Raw genomic sequence first — 19,107 nt, forward strand, 5'->3', positions numbered from 1 at the left:
CACCCTCATGGCAGAAGCAGGAGACCACCAGTGCAGGGAGCAGGCACCGCCCATTCCTGGCCCTGGAGGAGTCACACATCCCTTTGTCAATTCCTTAGTGAAACTGTAGAGAGGGGCAGTACTTTGGGCGTGCAGCAAAATGCCAGTTGGCTTCCCCTGTTGTTTTCTGAGGAATCCCCAATCCAGTTGCTAAGGTGTCCCCTGTAGGTTCTACAAGTGGGGACAGGTGTAGGGGGGCAGGACCAGATCGGAGGCACCTGGTAGTCTCAGGGTATAACTACCAACCCAGCTGATCCTCCATTTTGCCAATAGCTTTACCAGTAGATTCTTAGCAGCAGGGGATAGTACTGCCACAGCTCAGCCAGGTTTGCTCTGTGGCTTTGAGTAAATCCCCCATCTCTGGGTTTTGCCATCCCACCCCATGAAGGGAACCGTGTGCTTCAGCAATGTTTATATTCTGTCCATCCTTTAAGGGGTATGATGTATGTGTAGGGCCCAGATTGGTACTTTCTTGGGTCCTTTCAAGTGCTGGGATATTGGGAACCTTCCCCCAAGTTGCCAGCTGGGCTTGGGGTGGAGAGCTGGGTTCTGGTACTGAACAGTTCTGAGGCTGTGAAAGGCAGGTGACAGGGTGTGTGGGGGTGGCCAGAACCATCCCCCCTCTTCCGACCTGAGACCTGGAAGTTAGCAGCTGACGGTCAAGTTGGAGGCTCATGGAGATCTGGCTTTGGCATTGGGCTTTGCACTTTACCTATAGCCATGCACTTGACCTCTACAAACCTGGTTTCTCATCTGGAAAAGAGAAGGAGAGGCTTTGCTTCTGGAGTGAAGGAGAGGACAAAACAGTTGGGCCATCTCATTCCAGCAACCCACGCACACTTTAGCAGGCCCCTGTGGCATGCTGCCCATGCCCTTTAGGTCTGTTGAGTGGCCAGAGAAAGCTCCAGAAGCCGATAGTCCTAGAAAGAGACAGGGGTTCTAGATGCCCCCTGGAGCTGGCAGTGTGGGCCTTGCTTTCCTCCAGGGGTTGTTGGTGGCATGAATTACTCGGCAGCCTTTGGGGCTAATTTTACCTTCTTGGTTTTCATGAATCATTTCCCATCCGGGGGCGTGTGAGAGAAATGGAAACAGCTATGCCAGTTGGACGCTTGGGTGCCAGCCGCATTGCTTGCCCAGGCTTAGGAGGGGCCCTCCCAAGATGGGGCACCTGTTAGACCACAGAGAGGTCCCTGTGGGTAGGCTCCTTCAAGCCATGTCCTTGTGGCTTTGGGGTCATGATTGGGGGCGGGATGGAAAGGGGTAAATGAGCTACAGCCAAATTTGGACTTAACAGCAGGCGTCACGTAAGGCTGGCCATCCATGGACATGAGCCATATAAATCCTAATGGACTGCTTCATCGTTACAGATGGGTAAACTGAGGCTTGTGGGGGGAGGGCTTGGTTCAAGGTCAGCACAGCAATGGGAAAGCTCAGATTGCTTCCAGCTTACTCACCATAACTGTGTGTGACTATGATTTGCTTTAAAGCAATTTATTTATTCTAGAGGAAAAGCGAGAGAGTGTCTTTCCATCTGCTAATTCGCTACAAAATGGCTACAGTGGTTGAGACTGGGCCAGGCCAAAGCCAGGAGCCAGAAGCCTCATCCTGGTCCCCCAAAGGGGCCCATGCTCCGCAGCTTTCCCAGGCCATAAGCAGGGAGCTAAATCGAAAGTGGAGCAGTCAGGACTTGAACAGTATCCATGTGGAATGTGAGCATCACTGTGGCCCCAGGCACAGGTGGTAAAACAAGTGGGAGACTTTTCCGGGTGTCTTACTCCAGAGCCCACATCCCAGCTTCTGCACCACCCACGCTTGCCTGGGGACCAAGGGCGACCTTTGTCCCTGCACTCCTTGCCTTTCCTATGCCTTTGGGAGTGGGTGTGCAGGGTTGCCTGTGTGGTTGTCACGTGTCAATGCCTTGGTGAATGACTGACGGCATTGATGATCATGGTTCCCTATGACTCTGCTGCCCGATGACATCACAGCTTTCCGAGTTTGTGTGTGCACATGTGGTGCTCTGCCCCATGTCGAAAACACTGCCTAGTGAGGTGCATCTCAGGACATATCCCTCGCTTAAACCGTGCCTAACCTCAGTCCCTGAAGTTTGCAGCTCATATTCTTGGTGTTTTTTTTTTTATCCAAGCACCAAATATATCTTGTATTCCTTCCCATTGCCAGGAGCCATTCTGGGCACTGAGGTTCTAGGTGGGTCCCAGCCCATCACCCCCATCTCCCTCAGTGAGTTGGTTTCCGGATAGCATCTTTTGCACAACACTTTGTTCTCTGCCATGGAGGTGGTCAACTCAGATGCCCAGAAGAGCATCTCGGGATCGGCGTGGGCTGGCTGGGGAGCCTGGGGAGCCTGGGGAGGGCTGCCTGGGTAAGCCTGGCCTTGACCCTGTCCAGCACCTTGTCAGCAGGTGGGATTGTCTGCGTGGTGTTAGGAACCCTCCTCATCTTGCAGAAAAGCTGAACGTCCACATTTTTATATGGAATTTCTTGTCTCTTCAAAGTTGGCAAAAAATACAAATGGAAAAAAAGAATGGCCACTAGCTTGCCACGTGGGCTTGCTTTTCTGCCACCTTTCTCCTGGAGCAGTTTCCTGTGCCTCAGGGATCACCCTGTAGGGGAGCTCCTTTACTTCCTGCCATGGGAAACCCCTTCCCCTTCTAACTGCAGGTTGCCACCATCTTGTACTAAACTGCCATTCGGAAGTGGTGGGAAGGACTCCACAAACGGCTGCTGTGTGGCCTGATTCCAGCCAGGTAGTCTCTCTGAGGCTTTACTTCCTAGCTGAAAAGCAAAGTGACTGCCTACAGGTTGTTGACAAAACTAAGGACAATCTGAAAGATACTCTGTGGGCCAGGGTGAGGTAAAGATAGAACTGAATAGCTCAGCAAAGGTCCGGGAGGGTCACGGGAGTTTCTGGCACTAGTTGGTTCTGGGCGCTCAGACCCTGGCATCAGGACTTGGTTTCTGCCTCATATTCTAATTATCTTCTGCACTGGCCGCATTCACAGGCAGACAATCACTACCGTAGGCGGTTGCCCTGGATCTAAACTTGTTCTGTAGTCCCTGCAGGCAAAGGGCCTCTCCCTTCCCAGAAGACTCCCTAAAGCCTTCACACATCAACTTATCACCTGGTTAGGCCATTCCCTTCCTTGTACCTGTATAGAGGAATTATGATTGATTAGTCTTCCTTTGCACCTGAAAACAGGAGTTCTGATTGGTTGATCCTCCCTCCTACTTACAGGTAGGAGCCCTGATTGATTAGTCCTCAGTCACACTGTCACCCTTGGGGTGGGAAATTCGGAAATGTGGACTCCCCAAGAACACTTAGGGGCTTGAGGCCAGCAGACCAACCCACAGACATCCCACCCATGCTGCAAGCTTCACCAGGGTGGGGGCTTGTCCACCATGGGGCTCCTGGGACCTGGGACAGGACCTGCCACAGGTGGCATGGGAATGTAGGCTGAAGATAAGCCCATAGGGCATGGGGCATGGGTTATTCTCCATAGTGGATGTAATAACTCCTACCTCAGAGCCTGCCATTGGTCACTTCCCTGGAAGCCCTGGTCTTCTGCATTCCTGGTAGAGTGTCATGGCCCCACTTACCTCCTGCATGTTGAACTTGCCAGCTTGGTACAGAGGCCCCGGCACCCCTGGTTGATTCTGTGAGCTTGAAGCTCATTTGTCATCATAGGTGATCAAGTCACCTGGCGTTCACAGAGGTCATCCTCTGACAATGGCCTCATTCTCTGTTGATTCCTTCATTGCTTGGCCCAGACCTTTCTCCTGGGTCCCTACTTTCTCCAGATGGAGCTGTGGGTAAGGTTTCGATTTCACCAGATGCAGAAAGGAGTATAACCCATGGTGCAGGGCTGCAGTGGGCATTAGGTAGATGGTGCAGAGAGGGAACTCACCTGGCAATGAACAAACCTGGCATAGAGCCTGGCAAGGGGTAATTCGGGTCCCTCTGAATCCCTTCAAATCTAGGGCTTCTATGCAGCCCCATATGTCAGCCTTTCCATGAACACATGGGAGGGCACTTAATTCTTTTTTTTTTTTTTTAATATTTATTTGTTTGGGAGACAGTTACAGAGCAAGTTGGAGAGAGTTTCTATCTGCTGGTTCATTCCCCAGATAGCTGCGATGGCTGGAGCTCGGCCAGGCCCAAATCAGGAGCCAGAAACTTCTTCCGAGTAGGTGCAGAGCCCAAGGACTTGGGCCATCCTCCTCTGCTTTCCCAGGCGCATTAGCAGGGAGCTGGTTCAGAAGTGAAGCAGCCAGGATTCAAATCAGCAGTGCTTATATGGGATGCTGGCATCACAGGAAGTGGCTTAACCTGCACATGACCATGCTGGCCCTGGTTGACTGTTCATAACTGACGCATGTGCACACATACACATACACACACATACTTACTTGTAGAAAAATCACTAAAAGTGCTAAAAGTGACCAAGATGGCATAGATCAGGCACAGAGCATATTACTCAAAGTTACAGTGGGCGCAGCAGCATGGGGCCCTTGGGGGCTCCACCTCATTGCTGCTAAGGGATGTGGAATGTCCCGTTGGTGACTGTGCAGCTAGCGGATCACACTGCCCAAGAGACACTCAGGGCTAAGGGCTCTGCAGTTTCTGTAGCAGGCAGTAAACAAGTGGCCTCCTTGACCTCCTTAATTACCCTGGGGCCAGAAATGGCTGTGGGACCAAGGACATTGTGGGCTTTTGGATTTGACCTAGTGGGCAAGGAGGAGCAGGGATGCTCAGGATGGACTCCACCTCTCTCCTCGCTCACTGTGCCTGCCCCTGACTTGTTCAAGGATGGACGTGGTGGGCCCGCTGGACAGTGAGCTCCCTGTTGCTGGCGGTGCTCAGGCTTGCTGGAGGTGCTGTCTGCAGCCTGTCAGGGTCTGTGGACTAGAATGCAGCAGTTCCAACTTAAGTCCGTGTCATTATGTCCTGGGGATATCCCTGCAGGTGGACCCTGGTCCAGGGGCTGAAGCTTAGGATTGGGCACATTCAGCAAGGCCTTGGCATTGCCAGCCCTGCTTGGCTCTAGACTGTACCTGCTGGGAGGATCTAGAGGACTCTGGCGTGGGGGGGGGATTCTTTTAATTTTAGGATTCTGGGTAAGATTGGGCAACAAACAAATAAACAAACAGTAAAGAACCAGTGAGAAAGGTGGGAAGAACTGGCCAGAATGGCAGGAAGGAGGAGACCATAGGGAAGTAAGAGCTGGTGTTGGGAGCAGAGACCCCCGCCAGCTGTTCCGTCAGGCCTCGCCGCAGGGGTGGGTGGAGAGGTGTGGGTGTGAGAGCCTCGCCTGGCATCTGGGAGGGGCCTGCCCACTCCCTGTGGATGGCTCTTGGTTCCTGTCTCCCACTGACTTCCTCTGGGTGACCTTGGGGGGGTCACTTCCCCTCTGAGCCTTGCTCTCTTTGTATGCAAGGGAGGGGCATGGGTCAGGTGGGCTGGATGCACAGGTGGCAGTAAGATGTGAGGGTTGGACTTGAATCTCCTTGACCCAGTGGGAGCCACAAGTGGGAGTTGAATACTTCTCTGGTTTCCTCATGGGAGATAGACAGGGACCAAATCAGAGATGTGTAGGGTCTCCAGCGCCTGCAGGTGAAACCACAAACCCAGTCTCCTTTGGTCATGACCTTCCTACTCAGCCCAGCCCTTTCCAGCCTGACCATGGCCTTCCCCAGGTACTTGTCCTCCTCTCCATGCTTGTGTGTCTGTGGCTGACCTTGTGCTGGGGGACCTCTGGGCAGTTGTTTGGGCTCCAGGGTTCTTATCCACAAGCAAGTGCCAAGGAGGACATCCTCCCCCCTCCCTCTTACTCCCCACCTCCCCAACTGCCCCTCCCCACTTGCCAATATGGTCAGGGAAAGCTTGGGACATGTTTTTAAATTTGTTAATACTAATAAGTATTCTATTGTTTAAAGATTTTTTTTTTTAAATTTGAAAGGCAGATTTATATAGAGAGAGAAAAGAGATGAAGAGAACTCTTCTATCTGTTGGTTCACTTCCCAAATGGCTGAAACAACCAGGGTTGGGCTGGACCAAAGCCAAGAGTCTAGAGTTTCTGTCTGGTCTTCTCTCCCATGTGGGTGCAGGGGCTTAGGGACCTGGGCCATCCTCTGCTGCTTTCCTCGGCACATTAACAGGGAGCTGGATCAGAAATGAAGCAACCAGGGACTCCAATTGATGCCTGTGTGGAGTGCTGGTTGTCTTAGGCGGCAGCTTGCTATGCCACAATGCTGGCCCCTCAAGCATCATCCCTCCTGCTTCTCAGATGATGGCTTCTGCTCCCGACTGAGATTTTATGTTCACTGCCAATTAAGTCATCTGATGGATGTGCCTTGCGTGCCTGTTTTGTGTAGTGGCACTGGACAGGCTAGCATTGCTGCCCAGTGCTGCCTTCTAGAACTTCCCCTTCTAGCTGGGAGGACAGATAACGGGCTCATGTACTGGAGGACATGTCCTGGACGGAAGTGCTATGCTAGATTAATGGTGATATTTGCTCTGGAGGAAAGCACAGTGAGCCAGGAGAGGTGGAGAGAGTGTAAGGGGGTGGCCAGAGAACGTGACATTGAATAAAGGCCTGGAAAGGGTGGGTGACAAACCACATGGGTGCTTAGGGGAAAGGTGTGCCAGGCAGAGGGCATGGCCACTGCAAAGGCCCAGAGCGGAAGGCTGAGCCGGCCGTGCTGCCCGGAGGATTATGGTAAAAGAGATGGGGGAGTGGTAGAAAATGATGTGGGAGATTGGATGGGGCACAGTGTGCCAGGTTGGCCTGCCATTCAGTTGTGTGGGATCTTGGTGTGCACGGGAAGGCTTGTGAGTGGGGCACCGCTCCATCTGCCTTACATTGTAGCGGGTTCACTCTGGCTGTGGAGGCAGGGTACGCATGGTAGGAGCAGAGTGGAAGCCAAAAGACAGCCAGGCCCAGGTAGAGGGAGGTCCAGTCCCTGCAGCCATTCCAGGTAGAGGGAGGAGTGTCCAGGTTTAGGAGGAGCACCATATAGGAGGAAGTCATGTTTGTCTTGTGGCTTCCTTCTATGAGACAGCTGCTGCCATTCATGTGGGTGTCACATGGCTGTGCTGTCAGTGATGCAGCCACTCTCCAGAGGAATGCTGGGGTCGACTCGCATCTCCTGCTGTCCCAGACAGCATGACCGTGAACACACTTTACATGTGTGTCTTGGAGAGGTTCTTAGAAGTGAAATTGCAGATACAAGAGTAGATACATTTGTAAAGGTCCCAATCTGTTCTCCATGATGCATGAGAGGTTGGATCCTGATCTTGGGTTCCAGTCTTACTCTCTTTGCCCTCTTGTAGGCTAGGGTGCCATGGAAGTGGGCACTTTGAAAATACTCAGGGTGTGTGTTGTAGGGCAGTGGGTTAAGCTGCTGCTTAGCATGCCTTAACTGAATCGGAGTGCTGGTTCAAGTCATGGCTACTGTGTTTCTGATGTAGTTTCCTACTGATGCATCTAGGAGATCAAAGATGTTGGCTCAAGTGCTTGGGCCCCCATCACTCATGTGGAAGATCCAGGTGGAGTTCCTGGCTCCTGGCTTTTGCCTGACCCAGCCCTGGCTGTTGAACTCTCAATTTGGGGAGGGAATCAGTACATGGCAGAACTCTTTCTGTCTTTGTGTCACTCAACATTTCAAGTAGATTGAAATAAGCATCAAACAATAAAACTAAATAAAGGCTCCTTGCAAAGCCCTGAACCCAGCTGCTGTGAACTGGGCAGGCGGGTCTGCACCCCTGGTAGGAGGTCAGGGTCGTGGTGTGGCTGGCCATGGCTGCACTCAACAGAAGCCCTGGCCTAGAAAGGCTTTGTCATGGAGGTGAGCAAGACCCTTTTTGGGGGATTGAAAGATCTGTAAGCTGGGACCCAATGGGTGATTTTGTTTGCATTGCCTGGAAGCCTGAGTGACAATGACCTGTTCACTAGAAAAGGACCCAGCTAGCAATGTGACATATGAGTGAGCCCACCACTGCATGCCTCTTGCGTGATTACAGTCTATAGCTATATGTATGTGTTGGGTGACCAGCTGCTAGCCTACTCTTCGCTCCTCTCCCTGCCCCTCACTGGGGTTGCCAGCATCCTAAATAAGCATTCTACCTCTCTTTGTGCCAGATCCTCCACCTGTGAGGCATCTCTGGCCTTGAGTACCTAATATCAGGTTTGGGAACAGCTTGAGGGATGAAGTGGTATGCCAGGCAGGGTATAGCAAGTGCCAGGACCTCTTGACTCAGCACCTCCACTTGTTTATTTGAGTCCCATCTTTGAGATGCTTTCCAACCCCAGCTATTCTCTGAGCCACCTCAACTGGGTTCCTACCCGTTCTACTCAGTTATACTTAGACTTCCCAGAGCTAAAGTGCAGCAGTGCCAGCACCCAGGTCACCTGTCCCGACTGATCTCCATTGTGGCTCCCATGGCTTGCTCCCTCACTGTGCTACTGGTTGGTGTAAGGGACACAGCTCAGGGGCAGCCAGGTGCAGAGGCTGGATGCCGAGGGAGGAGAAGAGCACAGAGCATCTGTGACCCCACCTACAGGTGTCCCTGATGGGGAGCACTTTTGAATCCTGTTGTTCCAGTCTATTTTTTTTTCTTGAAGATGTATTTATTTATTTGAAAGGTAGAGTGTTCCAGAGAGAGAAGAGAGAGGGAAGAGAGAGAGGTCTTCCATCTGCTGGTTCACTTCCCAAATGGCCACAGTGGCTGAAACCAGATCATCTGGGTCTGCCATGTGGGCAGCAGGAGCCCAGGCACTTGGGCCAACTGCCATTGCTTCATGGGAAATGGAGCAGTCAGAACTCAAACCTTCATTCTGGTTTGGGATACCTACTATGCAAGCTGTGGCTTACCCTGCTGTGCCACACACTAGCCCCAGCAGGGAGTTCAGGTCTCTCCCCTTAGGTCAGTGGATGTGACTAAAGACTAATTGTATGCACTCATTTTATGTTTGGCTTCATCTGGGGTTACCTCATTTGCATAAATACAAATGTGACCCAAGGGACTCCTTATTCCTAGCCAAAGACCTTCCTCTCTATGGCTCAGGCAATTCCAGGAATGTTAGGTAGAATACAAAATGTGCCAGGAGCCAGATGCCAAGGGCAAATATGAAGTTTCATGAAAATGGAATTAAAAATGAAGCTCATTTTGGTGCAAAAATTTTAAAATCCATGCGTACCAGGGTAGGGATGGGGTCTTCAGAAAATTTCTGGGAAATGCAAATGATGACTGTCTATACCTCTGTGCTGAGGAGCTGGCTCCTTGCTGTGCATACTTCCTGCTGAGCTCTGCTGCAGGCCTGGCTGCCACCACCCACCGTAGCAGAGAAGTCAGGTGTCCGAATCTGGAGGGCAGTGTCCTGTGCTGGGCTGGTTAAAGGCGAGGATCCAGAAGCAGTCACTGAGGTGGCAGGTGGCCTCGCCATGACAGGTTTCAGTGACTGTGAACTCCTCCTTGGAGCTGGACAAGGGCTCAGTTTCTCCTGAATTTGGTAAGTCCTGTAAGGGCAGGGGCCACACCTGAGTGTGGATCTGTTAGTGGAGTGGAGTGGGTCTGGATGCCAGAGATGCCAGTAGCAGTGCCCATTTTGGGAAGTAAACACACAATAAGTAGTGCCATTCCAGACCATCCTTCCTCAATGCACAGATCCTAGGGCTCCTTCCCAGGAACTCCACAGATGAATCTGTAGAGGTTCTGTAGGCTGGAGGGAGAAGGGCCCTCCAGCTGTGCTGCTGATGCTTGGTAGAAACTACATGCCTGGCTGGACCCCGCTTGCCTCAGCTGTAAAACTTAGGGCTGGACTTCAGCACCTCTTGCCTTTAGGGCACCCTGCAGAGACTTGTCCTTCACGTATGATAATGCATAAATATGTTTAGGAAATGTACATGTCATAAAACCATGACTCACTCTGTATAACTTAAACCCAACACCCACATGAAGAAACAGAATTCAACCAGCACTTTGGCAGTCACCTTTCCTGCTTCTTGCCAGGAATTCTCAGGGAGGACCATAAGCTTGATCATTAGTATTTGTAGTTACACCTGGTTAGTTGGTTTTTAAACTTTATGTAACTTAAATCATTCAATATGAACTCTTTGGCGGGGAGTTGCAATTCTTTTCCCAGGATTATTTTGGGGGCACATTATAGCATGTAGTGTGTATTTTATTTTCATGTCTCCATGCTATTCTGTCCACCATCACATTTTAAAAAAACATATAGAAACTTTGTGAATATTGTTCAGTGCCTGGATCAGATAGGACATGTGAGTGAACACCCCTAATAGCTTTACTTTTGCTTAAGATGGTAGCCACTTGCCAGTGTTCTAACCCTGGTTTTCCCTGTGTTTAAAAAACTAGGAGGTAAAGAACTACTACTCAATGCATATCAGCTTTAAAGTAAAAACAAACAAACAAACAAAAAAGAAATCTTCAAAACAGAATCACAAAGAACAAGTGACCAAAGCTGTGACACTGTGAGTTAAGCAGTTGGGGTGCTGGCATCCAATACAGCAATGTTGGCTCATGTTGACGCTGCCCTTTCAGATGAGCTGTGTGCCAACGTGCTGGAGAAGCAACAAATGATGGTTGAAGCACTTGAATCCTGGCCACCCATGTGTGAAGATCTGGATGGAATTTCTGGCTCCTGATTTTGGCCTCCCAGGTCAGGATGTGTGGCCATTTGGGGAATCAGACAATGGGCTGATGATCTCTGTCTCTCCCTGAAATAAATAAATCTTTTAGAAATTTTGTGGAAATGGGCCAGTGTTGTGGCACAGTGGGTTAACCCAGCACTTTTCTTGGAATACCCAAATCCCATGTCAGAGTGCCCATTGGATTCCTGACGACTTCTGACCCAGCTTCCCTGGGAAAGTGTCTGGGCATCAGTGGATGATGGTTCAAGTACTTGAGTTCCAGCCACCTCCATTGAGTTCTGGCTCCTAGCTTTGGCACAGCCCAGCTCTGGCTCTCGTGATCATTTGGGAAGTGAACCAGCAGATGGCAGCTCTCTCTCTCTCTCTGTTTCAAATAAATACATTTTCAAAAAGGGCCATAAACACAGGGATTCTTCATGGTAGAAATATTGCAGCTCTTGTGGATCACTTGATCGATTTATTGCTCATCAAATATTCTTCCCCAACCTGTCATGCAAATCGACATCATCTCACAGAGCTGATGACCTACCTTTCCATACTTTGATTTCTAATAAGCATTATTTTTTAATTGTTATTTTATTTTGATAATCTTTACATAGTTGATCAGGGCAAAAAAGGTCAAGGGCTAGAGGAAAGTGGGTAAGACCATTGTTTCTGCATTCTCTCTCTCTCTCTCTCCTGTATCTGGGGTAAGGGGGGAGATAAAGGGAGAAGCCCCACCCAGCCTCCCAATCATCCCAGGGTCCCCGATGTAGGGCATGCTCCGAGGGCACTGCTCAAGTGGTTTTGAGTGTTCAACAGTTCTGAATTGCTGCCAATCTTGCCATTCCAAGCACAATGAAATCTCTTTAGAATCCACTGGTTGACATAGTCTACCTTAAAGTCACGCATTGGCCCAGATTTTTGTTGCCAACATGTAGCTTGGGTAGATGATCGATTTGTTCTGTCGTCCATCCTCTGTTGTTGTACCAGGTGTCCTCTGCAGGTTCCGATGGACTGCATTATCATCCATATGCACCTGGATATATTGTCCACTGTTCCGTCTGAGCCTCTGAGGAGGTTCAGCTTTGACACATGCACTCCACGGTCAGACCATGGAACCTGCAATTCTCTTCATGGTTGGGGTTCTGAGATCAGCAGTTCAGTTGGAGAGATCCCCAAAGAAACATGGTCTGAAGTCATTCCAGACCTGATTCTTGTGTGTGCATGTCAGTACAGGGTCCGGCACAGTCTGTAGCCTCAGTCAGCTTATGCATATGCTGGTGGTTGCAATTGCTGGGTCAGTTCTGTTTCCAGTGCTGTCTTCTACATGAACCAATGGGTGTTGCAGTCCAGCTCGATCCTATCCACTTCATACTCAGTCCTCACGCAAACCAGTGGGAGCTGTAGCCTAGTTAGAGCAACCCTCAGTAACTCCCACCAGATCTACCTCCGCCCTGTTTCCCATGCTTGTGCTTGCTGGTACGTACAGCAGACTGGTCCAGTCTGTCCCACATCCCATTCAACTCTCATACATGTCAGTGGACATTGAAGCCTAGTTCAATTCAACCAGCCCCACTATCCAGCCCACACACATACTGGTGGACGCCATTCTGTCTAGCCATGCCTGCCCCAGTCCTGGTTTTCATGCTCTCCAGTGGGAGTGATAACTCGAGAGGGAGGTGTCCACTATTTTCTTAATGGACCCACTCCCAGATCATGCATTCTTCAGGTGGTTCTGCAGTTTAACTTGACAGAATTACTCCCCAGTTCCAGCTTCTGCAAGCTGATGCTGTGGCAAAGCCCAACCAATCCTTACCCACTCTGATTTATGCTTGCACCAGTAGGAACAGTCAGCCCAGCTTGGCTTTCCCTCGATCTAGCTCACATGAGGCCAACAGGTGTTGTAGCCCTGCCCGGCCTGGTCTGCCCCATCCCAACTCACGCTCTTCAGTGGGAGTGGTGGTCCAGCAAGGGAGTCCTCCCCCCTACCAGCTTTGCCCCATCTCCCCCTGGTTCTCACCTGTGCTGGTTGGGCTCTGCGGCCCAGTCTGGCATGGCCCACCTTGCCTCGGCATTTGCTAGTGGGTGCTGTAGCCTGGCCCAGCCTAGCCTACCCCTAATTCCAGCTCACGCTGGTGGGGGTTATACTAGCTCAGCCAGCACCCAGTCCCAGCTGTAATGTGTTCTGGTATGTCTTGCGACTGAATCCTGCACCCACACTCCATTCTGGTGCTTGGATTTGCCAGTGGGTGATGTGAATTGATTTAGTCAGGTTCACCCCCGACCTGTGCCAAATGTATGCCAGTAGGTACTGTAACCTGGCATGGTCTGGGCTGATCCCTATCATGGTTCTTGTGCTTACCTGCAGGGACTGTGTCTTGACAGAAGAGTTTTCCAAGCTCCTCCATCAGAATCTCTCCCAGTGTCAGATCTCTCACACACCGGTAGGTCCATGGGCCAGCCCTAGTTAGTCTACCTCCTGTCCTAGCAGGAACAGTGGCCTTTCCTTACTGGCCTTCAACCCATTCTGGTTCTTACTATTGGATGTTTCAGTCTAGCCAAGGCTCATCCACACCCAGACACAGCTCACACATGGCTCAGCAGGGGCAGACACCTATCCCAGCCCATCCTACACCCATCCTGGTTCTTTTTTTTTTTTAAAGATTTATTTTTATTATTTTTTATTGGAAAGGCGGATATACAGAGAGGAGATACAGAGAGGAAGATCTTCCATCCGATGATTCACTCCCCAAGTGAGCCGCAACGGGTCGATACTATGCCGATCCGAAGCCAGGAGCCTCTTCCGGGTCTCCCACGCGGGTGCAGGGTCCCAAAGCCTTGGGCCGTCCTCAACTGCTTTCCCAGGCCACAGGCAGGGAGCTGGAAGGGAAGCGGGGCTGCCGGGATTAGAACCGGCGCCCATATGGGATCCCGGGCGTGCAAGGCGAGGACTTAACCACTTGCGCCACCGCGCCGGGCCCCATCCTGGTTCTTATAATCACCAGTTGGTGCTGAAGTCTAGCCCAGTTTGGCTCACCCCAGCTCCAGTCCACACTTGTTCTGAGGACACTGCAGCCATGTCCAGGACAGAACTCAGCTCCAGCTCTGGCTCCCTGCACTCACCAATGGGAACTACAACCCAGCCAGGGTGTCCCCTTAGCTCCCTAACCAGGCCTGTTCCCAGCCATAGATCATAGTCAAAGCCAGTGGTTGCTTTGACTCAACTTGGCATAGCCCCTCCCTGTCTTGACCTTTACCTTAGATGCTGTAGCCTGGCCTGGCCCGGCCTACCCCCATCCTGATTCTTGCTGGCAGGCGATGGAACCTGGCCCTGCTTAATCTATTCCCATCCCTGGCTCATGCAAACCAATGGATGTAAGAGCCTAGCTTGGCATGACCTGTGCTCCAGCCTGATTTTGTTCTTGCTGAGCTAAGGTTTGCTCAGTTCTGCCCACTCCCCCTTCCATAACTAACCCACACATTAGCCAACAGGTGGAGCTACTTTACCCAGCTTGCCCGACCTCCAGGCCTGGACCATGTCATCATCAGTTAGAGTTATGACTCACTAGGGGCATTTCCCAAGTTCGCCCACTTGACCCACTCCCAGACCCAGATCTCATACATGCCAGTGGGTGTTAGGCAAGTGCCTGGCATTGTTTGCCCTTCCACCTTGGCCTTGTATGAGCTGGTGAATGTTCAGCCCTGCCCAGCCTGGCCCACCCAATGCCCTGTTTTAGGATGCACATGCGGGTGCTGCTGCCTGGACCTGCCCTGTACCCATAAGTGATGGCAGGTTCCATGGTCACAACTAGCTCAGCCCATCCCCATCCCAACTCCTGAGCTAAACAGCAGGACTTGTATTTCCACAGGGTTGGGCCTAAACATCCCCCACAGAATCTACCCCTGGACCTGGTTCTCTCATGTGCTGGTTAGTGTCATGGCCCTGTCTAATGTGATCCATACCCTGTTCCGGCATTCTGTTAGGTACTAGGATCTAGCCCATACAAATCATCCAGCCTCTCCCCTCTAAACCAGTAGGTCCCCTCACTTACCTTCAAGTAGAGTGACCCTGTCATTGGGAGTCCTCAGGACTGATTCCTCACCAACATGCACAGTGGCCTCATTCATAGATGTACCATGAAGGGAAAAACCCAGCACTCACTCACTGAGTGGCAGTGGTAGCTATGGCCAGGGCCCCAAGCATTGAATTCAACCTGGTTTGGGTACTCCTGGCCACCACCAGGCTGCTGGAAGATCTCTCCCAATAAGCATTATTTTTGAAGAGCAATTTTATATATGCAGTGACATTGAACAGAAAGCACAGCTTGTTCACTACAGCCTAGTATTTCCTTCAGTGCTATATAGTGCCTTCCTTCCTGTTTGGAGATATAAATTCTTTCTTTCTTTTTTTTTTTTCCTACTACAAGTAAGCTTGCTCAGGACAGCTTGGTAGGAATGTCTTTACACTCAGCTGATCACATCCTGAGGATAATTTCTCCATATGGACTTGCTCCCACAAAGGGTCTGCTCATTTCAAGGCTTTGAACATGGTTGCCAAACTGCCCTTCAGAAAAAGCTGATGCCAGTTTACACCCCAATGCGTTGGGGATAATGTGCCCATTTCCCCCGCCTATGACCAACTCAAAATATCACAATTTTTAATGTTTGCCTAAATAATAGAGGAGACAGAATAGTTTTCTACTTTATATCTACTTTTATAGTAATAAAGTTCAAGTTTTTCATAAAGTATATGGATCTTTTATGTTTTTCAGGAGCCTTGGAGTAACGCAGGAACTTCCTCAGTGTCTCTTACACCATGCATGATGCAGCCAGGGCAGGAGCGCAGGGCCTGGGTGCCCAGCCCAGGGCTTTGTGTGAAAGGCACCAGCCTTTTGTGCTTTGATTGGCACAGGGAGCAGCAGAGGATGCAATGGTGGGTCCCTGTTCTCATGACATTGCTCGTGGACATGGAGTATCTGTCTCCATCTCAAAGAATCCTTGCTGGATTCTTGCAGTGCCATCCCATGGGGAAACCAAGTGAGTCACAGACTCCCAGGACGCTGGCCACACTGGCTGCTGGGGGCAGGGAGAGGGTGGGTAGTACAGGATCCTGGCACCTGGCCAAGGGTGAAAACGGAGCTGTAGGCCCAGGACTGCTGCATTCGGCCCCCTGCTCTTGGGTTTGCATCTCATTGCTGTGCTTGCAGTAGGCTTAATCTCTGCATGTGCAGACTGTGAGGAGCCAGCTCAGGGGGAGCCTTGCCAGCAGCGTGGAGTCCTTCAGGAGGCCGCTCGCTACCCCACTCCGGCCCCAGCCCTGCACCGGGCACCTAGAACAGTGTGTAGAAAAGGCAGCTTAGGCTCTGCCTGGCTCAGGCCTCACAGTGCTCGCTGAGGCAGACCCAGGGGAAGACATGAGCCTTTGTATGTGTGTCTGTCTGTCTCCCTGGAGGTTCCTCTGGTTCTGCCATCTCCTCTCTCCTCTGTCCCTGTTCTCCTGACATTCCCCGTGAACGTGGAGTATCTGTCTCAAAGTTGCAGTCTCCCTGGGCTGCTCGAGGGTTGTCATGCCCACAGGTGATGCTGGGTCCTGATCCCCTAGATAGCTGGTCACTTGGTGGAGGGTGACGAGCTCAGGTGTGCATGGGCTTAACAGACAGGTGTCAGTCAGTGAGAGTTCTGTGATCCGGAAGGTTTCCTCTTCTTTTGCTTTGGCTGTCAGGAGGCTCATAACTCCGTGAACATCTGGGTCACTCACCAGTTTATGGCAGATTATTGCTGCGTTTGGCACCTCGCTCTCCAAGAGGCCTCTGACAGCCTTTGGGTTACTGCTCAACAGTCCTGTTTAGTGTGTGTATGTGGGGGGCGGGGTGTAAGATGTGGCAGATGTGTTATGTGATGGAGGGGGATGTAAATGTGAAATAAGACATAAAAGAAGGTGATCCATAAACGCCTCTTCCCCCAGAGCCTTGGGGAGCTAGAAGGGGTGTGTTCCTTGACTCCTTGGTTCTTCTCGCCCTGTCTCGCTTGCCCTCCCCATCTCCTCATGCCCTTCTCTCTTTCTTTCCTCTTTATCCTTTTTCTCCTACTATGGCCTTCTTTCCCTTCCTGCTTCTTTCTCATCCCATTGCTTTGGGACAGCCAGAAGTCCACTAAGAGCATTTGCTATAATAAATGATAGCATTCGGCTCACTCCCAGGCCCTGCATCAGCCTTCTCTTGGGTGGAAAACCTGCCAGTTCTGTTTTCTTTTTGCAAGCCTCACCAGGTGAGCGCTGAGTGTTGGCATGGGTCATTTGATCACTTTGGTGGCTGTTTATTGAGAATATGCTATGTGCTAGGCTAGGCTGAGACAGGGGCCTTGGAGTGCAACATTTAAGGATGCTCTGACTTTTGGGTGCCAGTTCTATAAGTGCATGTCCCGTAAGCGGAGGGCTTCTTTAAAAGTTTCTGCCCTTGGGCTTGGTTTACCTTTCTGTAGCCTCAGCCTTCCTGCCAGGTGTGGTGTAAGGTGCCAGTAGTTGAGTGGGCAGTGCTCACCCTTGACCTTCAGAAGTTCATAAAGAGGCATGTGATGAAAATAAAGCATGGATTTCAAAATGTCTTCATACTCAAAATAAATTGGCTTTTTAATACTGTTTTCCAAGAACCTTTTAAGGGCCTTTGCATAGTCAAGGGAGGGTTTCTGTTCTTACAGGGAACTCTATGACAAATAATTGTTCTGGGGGGCGGGTGTTTGGGGCGGTGGTTAAGACACCCCTTAACCACTCACATCCTATATCAGAGTGACTATTGGCTCAGCTTTCAGTTCCAGCTTCCTGCTGATATGCACCATGGGAGGCAGCTGCTGATGGCTCATGTACTTGATTCTCTGCTATGCTTCTGAGAGACCCTGGTCCAGCTCCAGCTGTTCTCCCAGTATTTGGGCAGTAAATGAGCAGTTGAAATTTTGGTCAGCATGACTCCTTCTCTCCGTCTATTTCTCTTTTAAACAAAGCGCAAATAAAGGACCACTATGGTGGAATGTCAGAGAAAGCTGCCACCTGCAATGCTGGCATCCCATATGAGTACCAGTTTGTGTCCTGGTTGCTCCACATCTGATCCAGTTCCCTGATAGTGGCCTTGGCAGAGGCAGCAGAAGATGGCCCAAGTTCTTGAGCCCCTGCCTTCCATGTGAGAACTTCAAAAGAGGATCCAGGCCTGGCCTGGCTTTGGCCTGGCCTCGCTCCAATTGTTACAGCCATCTGGGGAGTGAACCACCAAATGGAGGATCTCTCCCTCTCTCTCTCGCTATAATTCTTTCAAATAAATAAAGTTTTTGTTAATAAAAAAAATGAGAATAAACTACAGATTAAAAGCTATTCAGAAAATAGTGCTAACAAAGGACCAAGCTAAGCGTGGGAAGCGCACTGACATGTGGCCGGGGTTAGGAGAGGGCTGAGTAGAGCTTCCCAAGTGTGCTGTAGCAGGTGGGGATGCAGCAGGTTCAGAGACATTCATGGCCAGATGGAACATGGCTGGGCCCCCAGGCCTTGTTCTAGGCTGGCCAGAGCAGGGGAGCACTGCACAGGATGGTCCTAAACAGTGTGCCTGAATAAACCTGGACTCCAGTCCAAATTATGCAGTGGTAGAAGGTGCTGGTGCTCGTCTGGCCTCATCCTCCTGACCGGCCTTCCTCAGTGGGCTGTGCGGAGACTGGACCCAACCTGCCCTGCAGACTCCTCTCTGTCCCCAGCAGGGCCACATCTGCGGGGGACTCCCTTACCAGCCCCATTTTCCACAGCACCAAGAAAACTTAGGTAACCTGCTGGAGGGGTGGGTGTGAGCACAGTGGTTAAATTGGGACCTGGAATGCTGGTGTGCCCCATCCCGATGCCTGGCTTCAAGTGGCAGCTCCACTCTCTAGCCCAGCTCCCTGCTAAAGTGTACCCTGGGAGGTAAGCCGCAGGTGAAGGCTCAAGTACTTGGGTCCCTGCCAGCCATGTGGGAGACCTGGATTGAGTGTCAGGATCCTGGCTTTGGCCTAACGAAGCCCTGCCTGGCATTAGGGGAGTAAGTCAGCAGATAGAAGACCCCCCCCCCACTTCTGTCTCTCTGCTTTTTAAGTAAATAAATATTAAAGGTAAATAAACTAGATAGCATTCCACAACAGAACTGGGTAGCTTATGCACTCATTTCTCACAGTTCTGAGAGTGGGAGAGCCAAGATCAGGTGCCAGGTCCCTTGCACAGAACATTGGCATGTCCCCCCGTTCCCACATGGACATCAGAGCCTGCAAATGTCATTCACTGGGGATTGTCGCCTTACCACACCATCTCAAAATACAGTGGCATGGAAGCCTAGGGCTTCCACATGGGAATTTGGCGTCCAGGACCCATTGGGCTCTTACCACCTGTCA

General features: G+C 51.0%; 1 protein-coding gene across 2 annotated transcripts in view; it reads left to right on the forward strand.

Moving 5' to 3' along the window:
* Positions 1-19,107, forward strand: part of PRDM11 (PR/SET domain 11) — a 77,387-nt gene that overhangs the window by 16,149 nt on the left and 42,131 nt on the right. Inside the window, exons 1-2 of one of the 2 annotated variants that reach the window (XM_040980152.1) lie at positions 9,292-10,736; positions 15,483-15,643. The exons of the other annotated variant lie outside the window; for it this stretch is intronic. Of the exons in view, the coding sequence (XP_040836086.1) occupies positions 15,641-15,643 (3 nt within the window). The 5' untranslated portion in view covers positions 9,292-10,736; positions 15,483-15,640. Of the gene's footprint in view, positions 1-9,291; positions 10,737-15,482; positions 15,644-19,107 lie in introns of those variants that run through there. 2 annotated transcript variants of the gene reach the window in all.

This window comes from Ochotona curzoniae, unplaced genomic scaffold (assembly GCF_017591425.1).
Source record: "Ochotona curzoniae isolate NIBS_2020 unplaced genomic scaffold, NIBS_Ocur_1.0 contig_3432, whole genome shotgun sequence".
Taxonomy (NCBI): Eukaryota; Metazoa; Chordata; class Mammalia; order Lagomorpha; family Ochotonidae; genus Ochotona; species Ochotona curzoniae.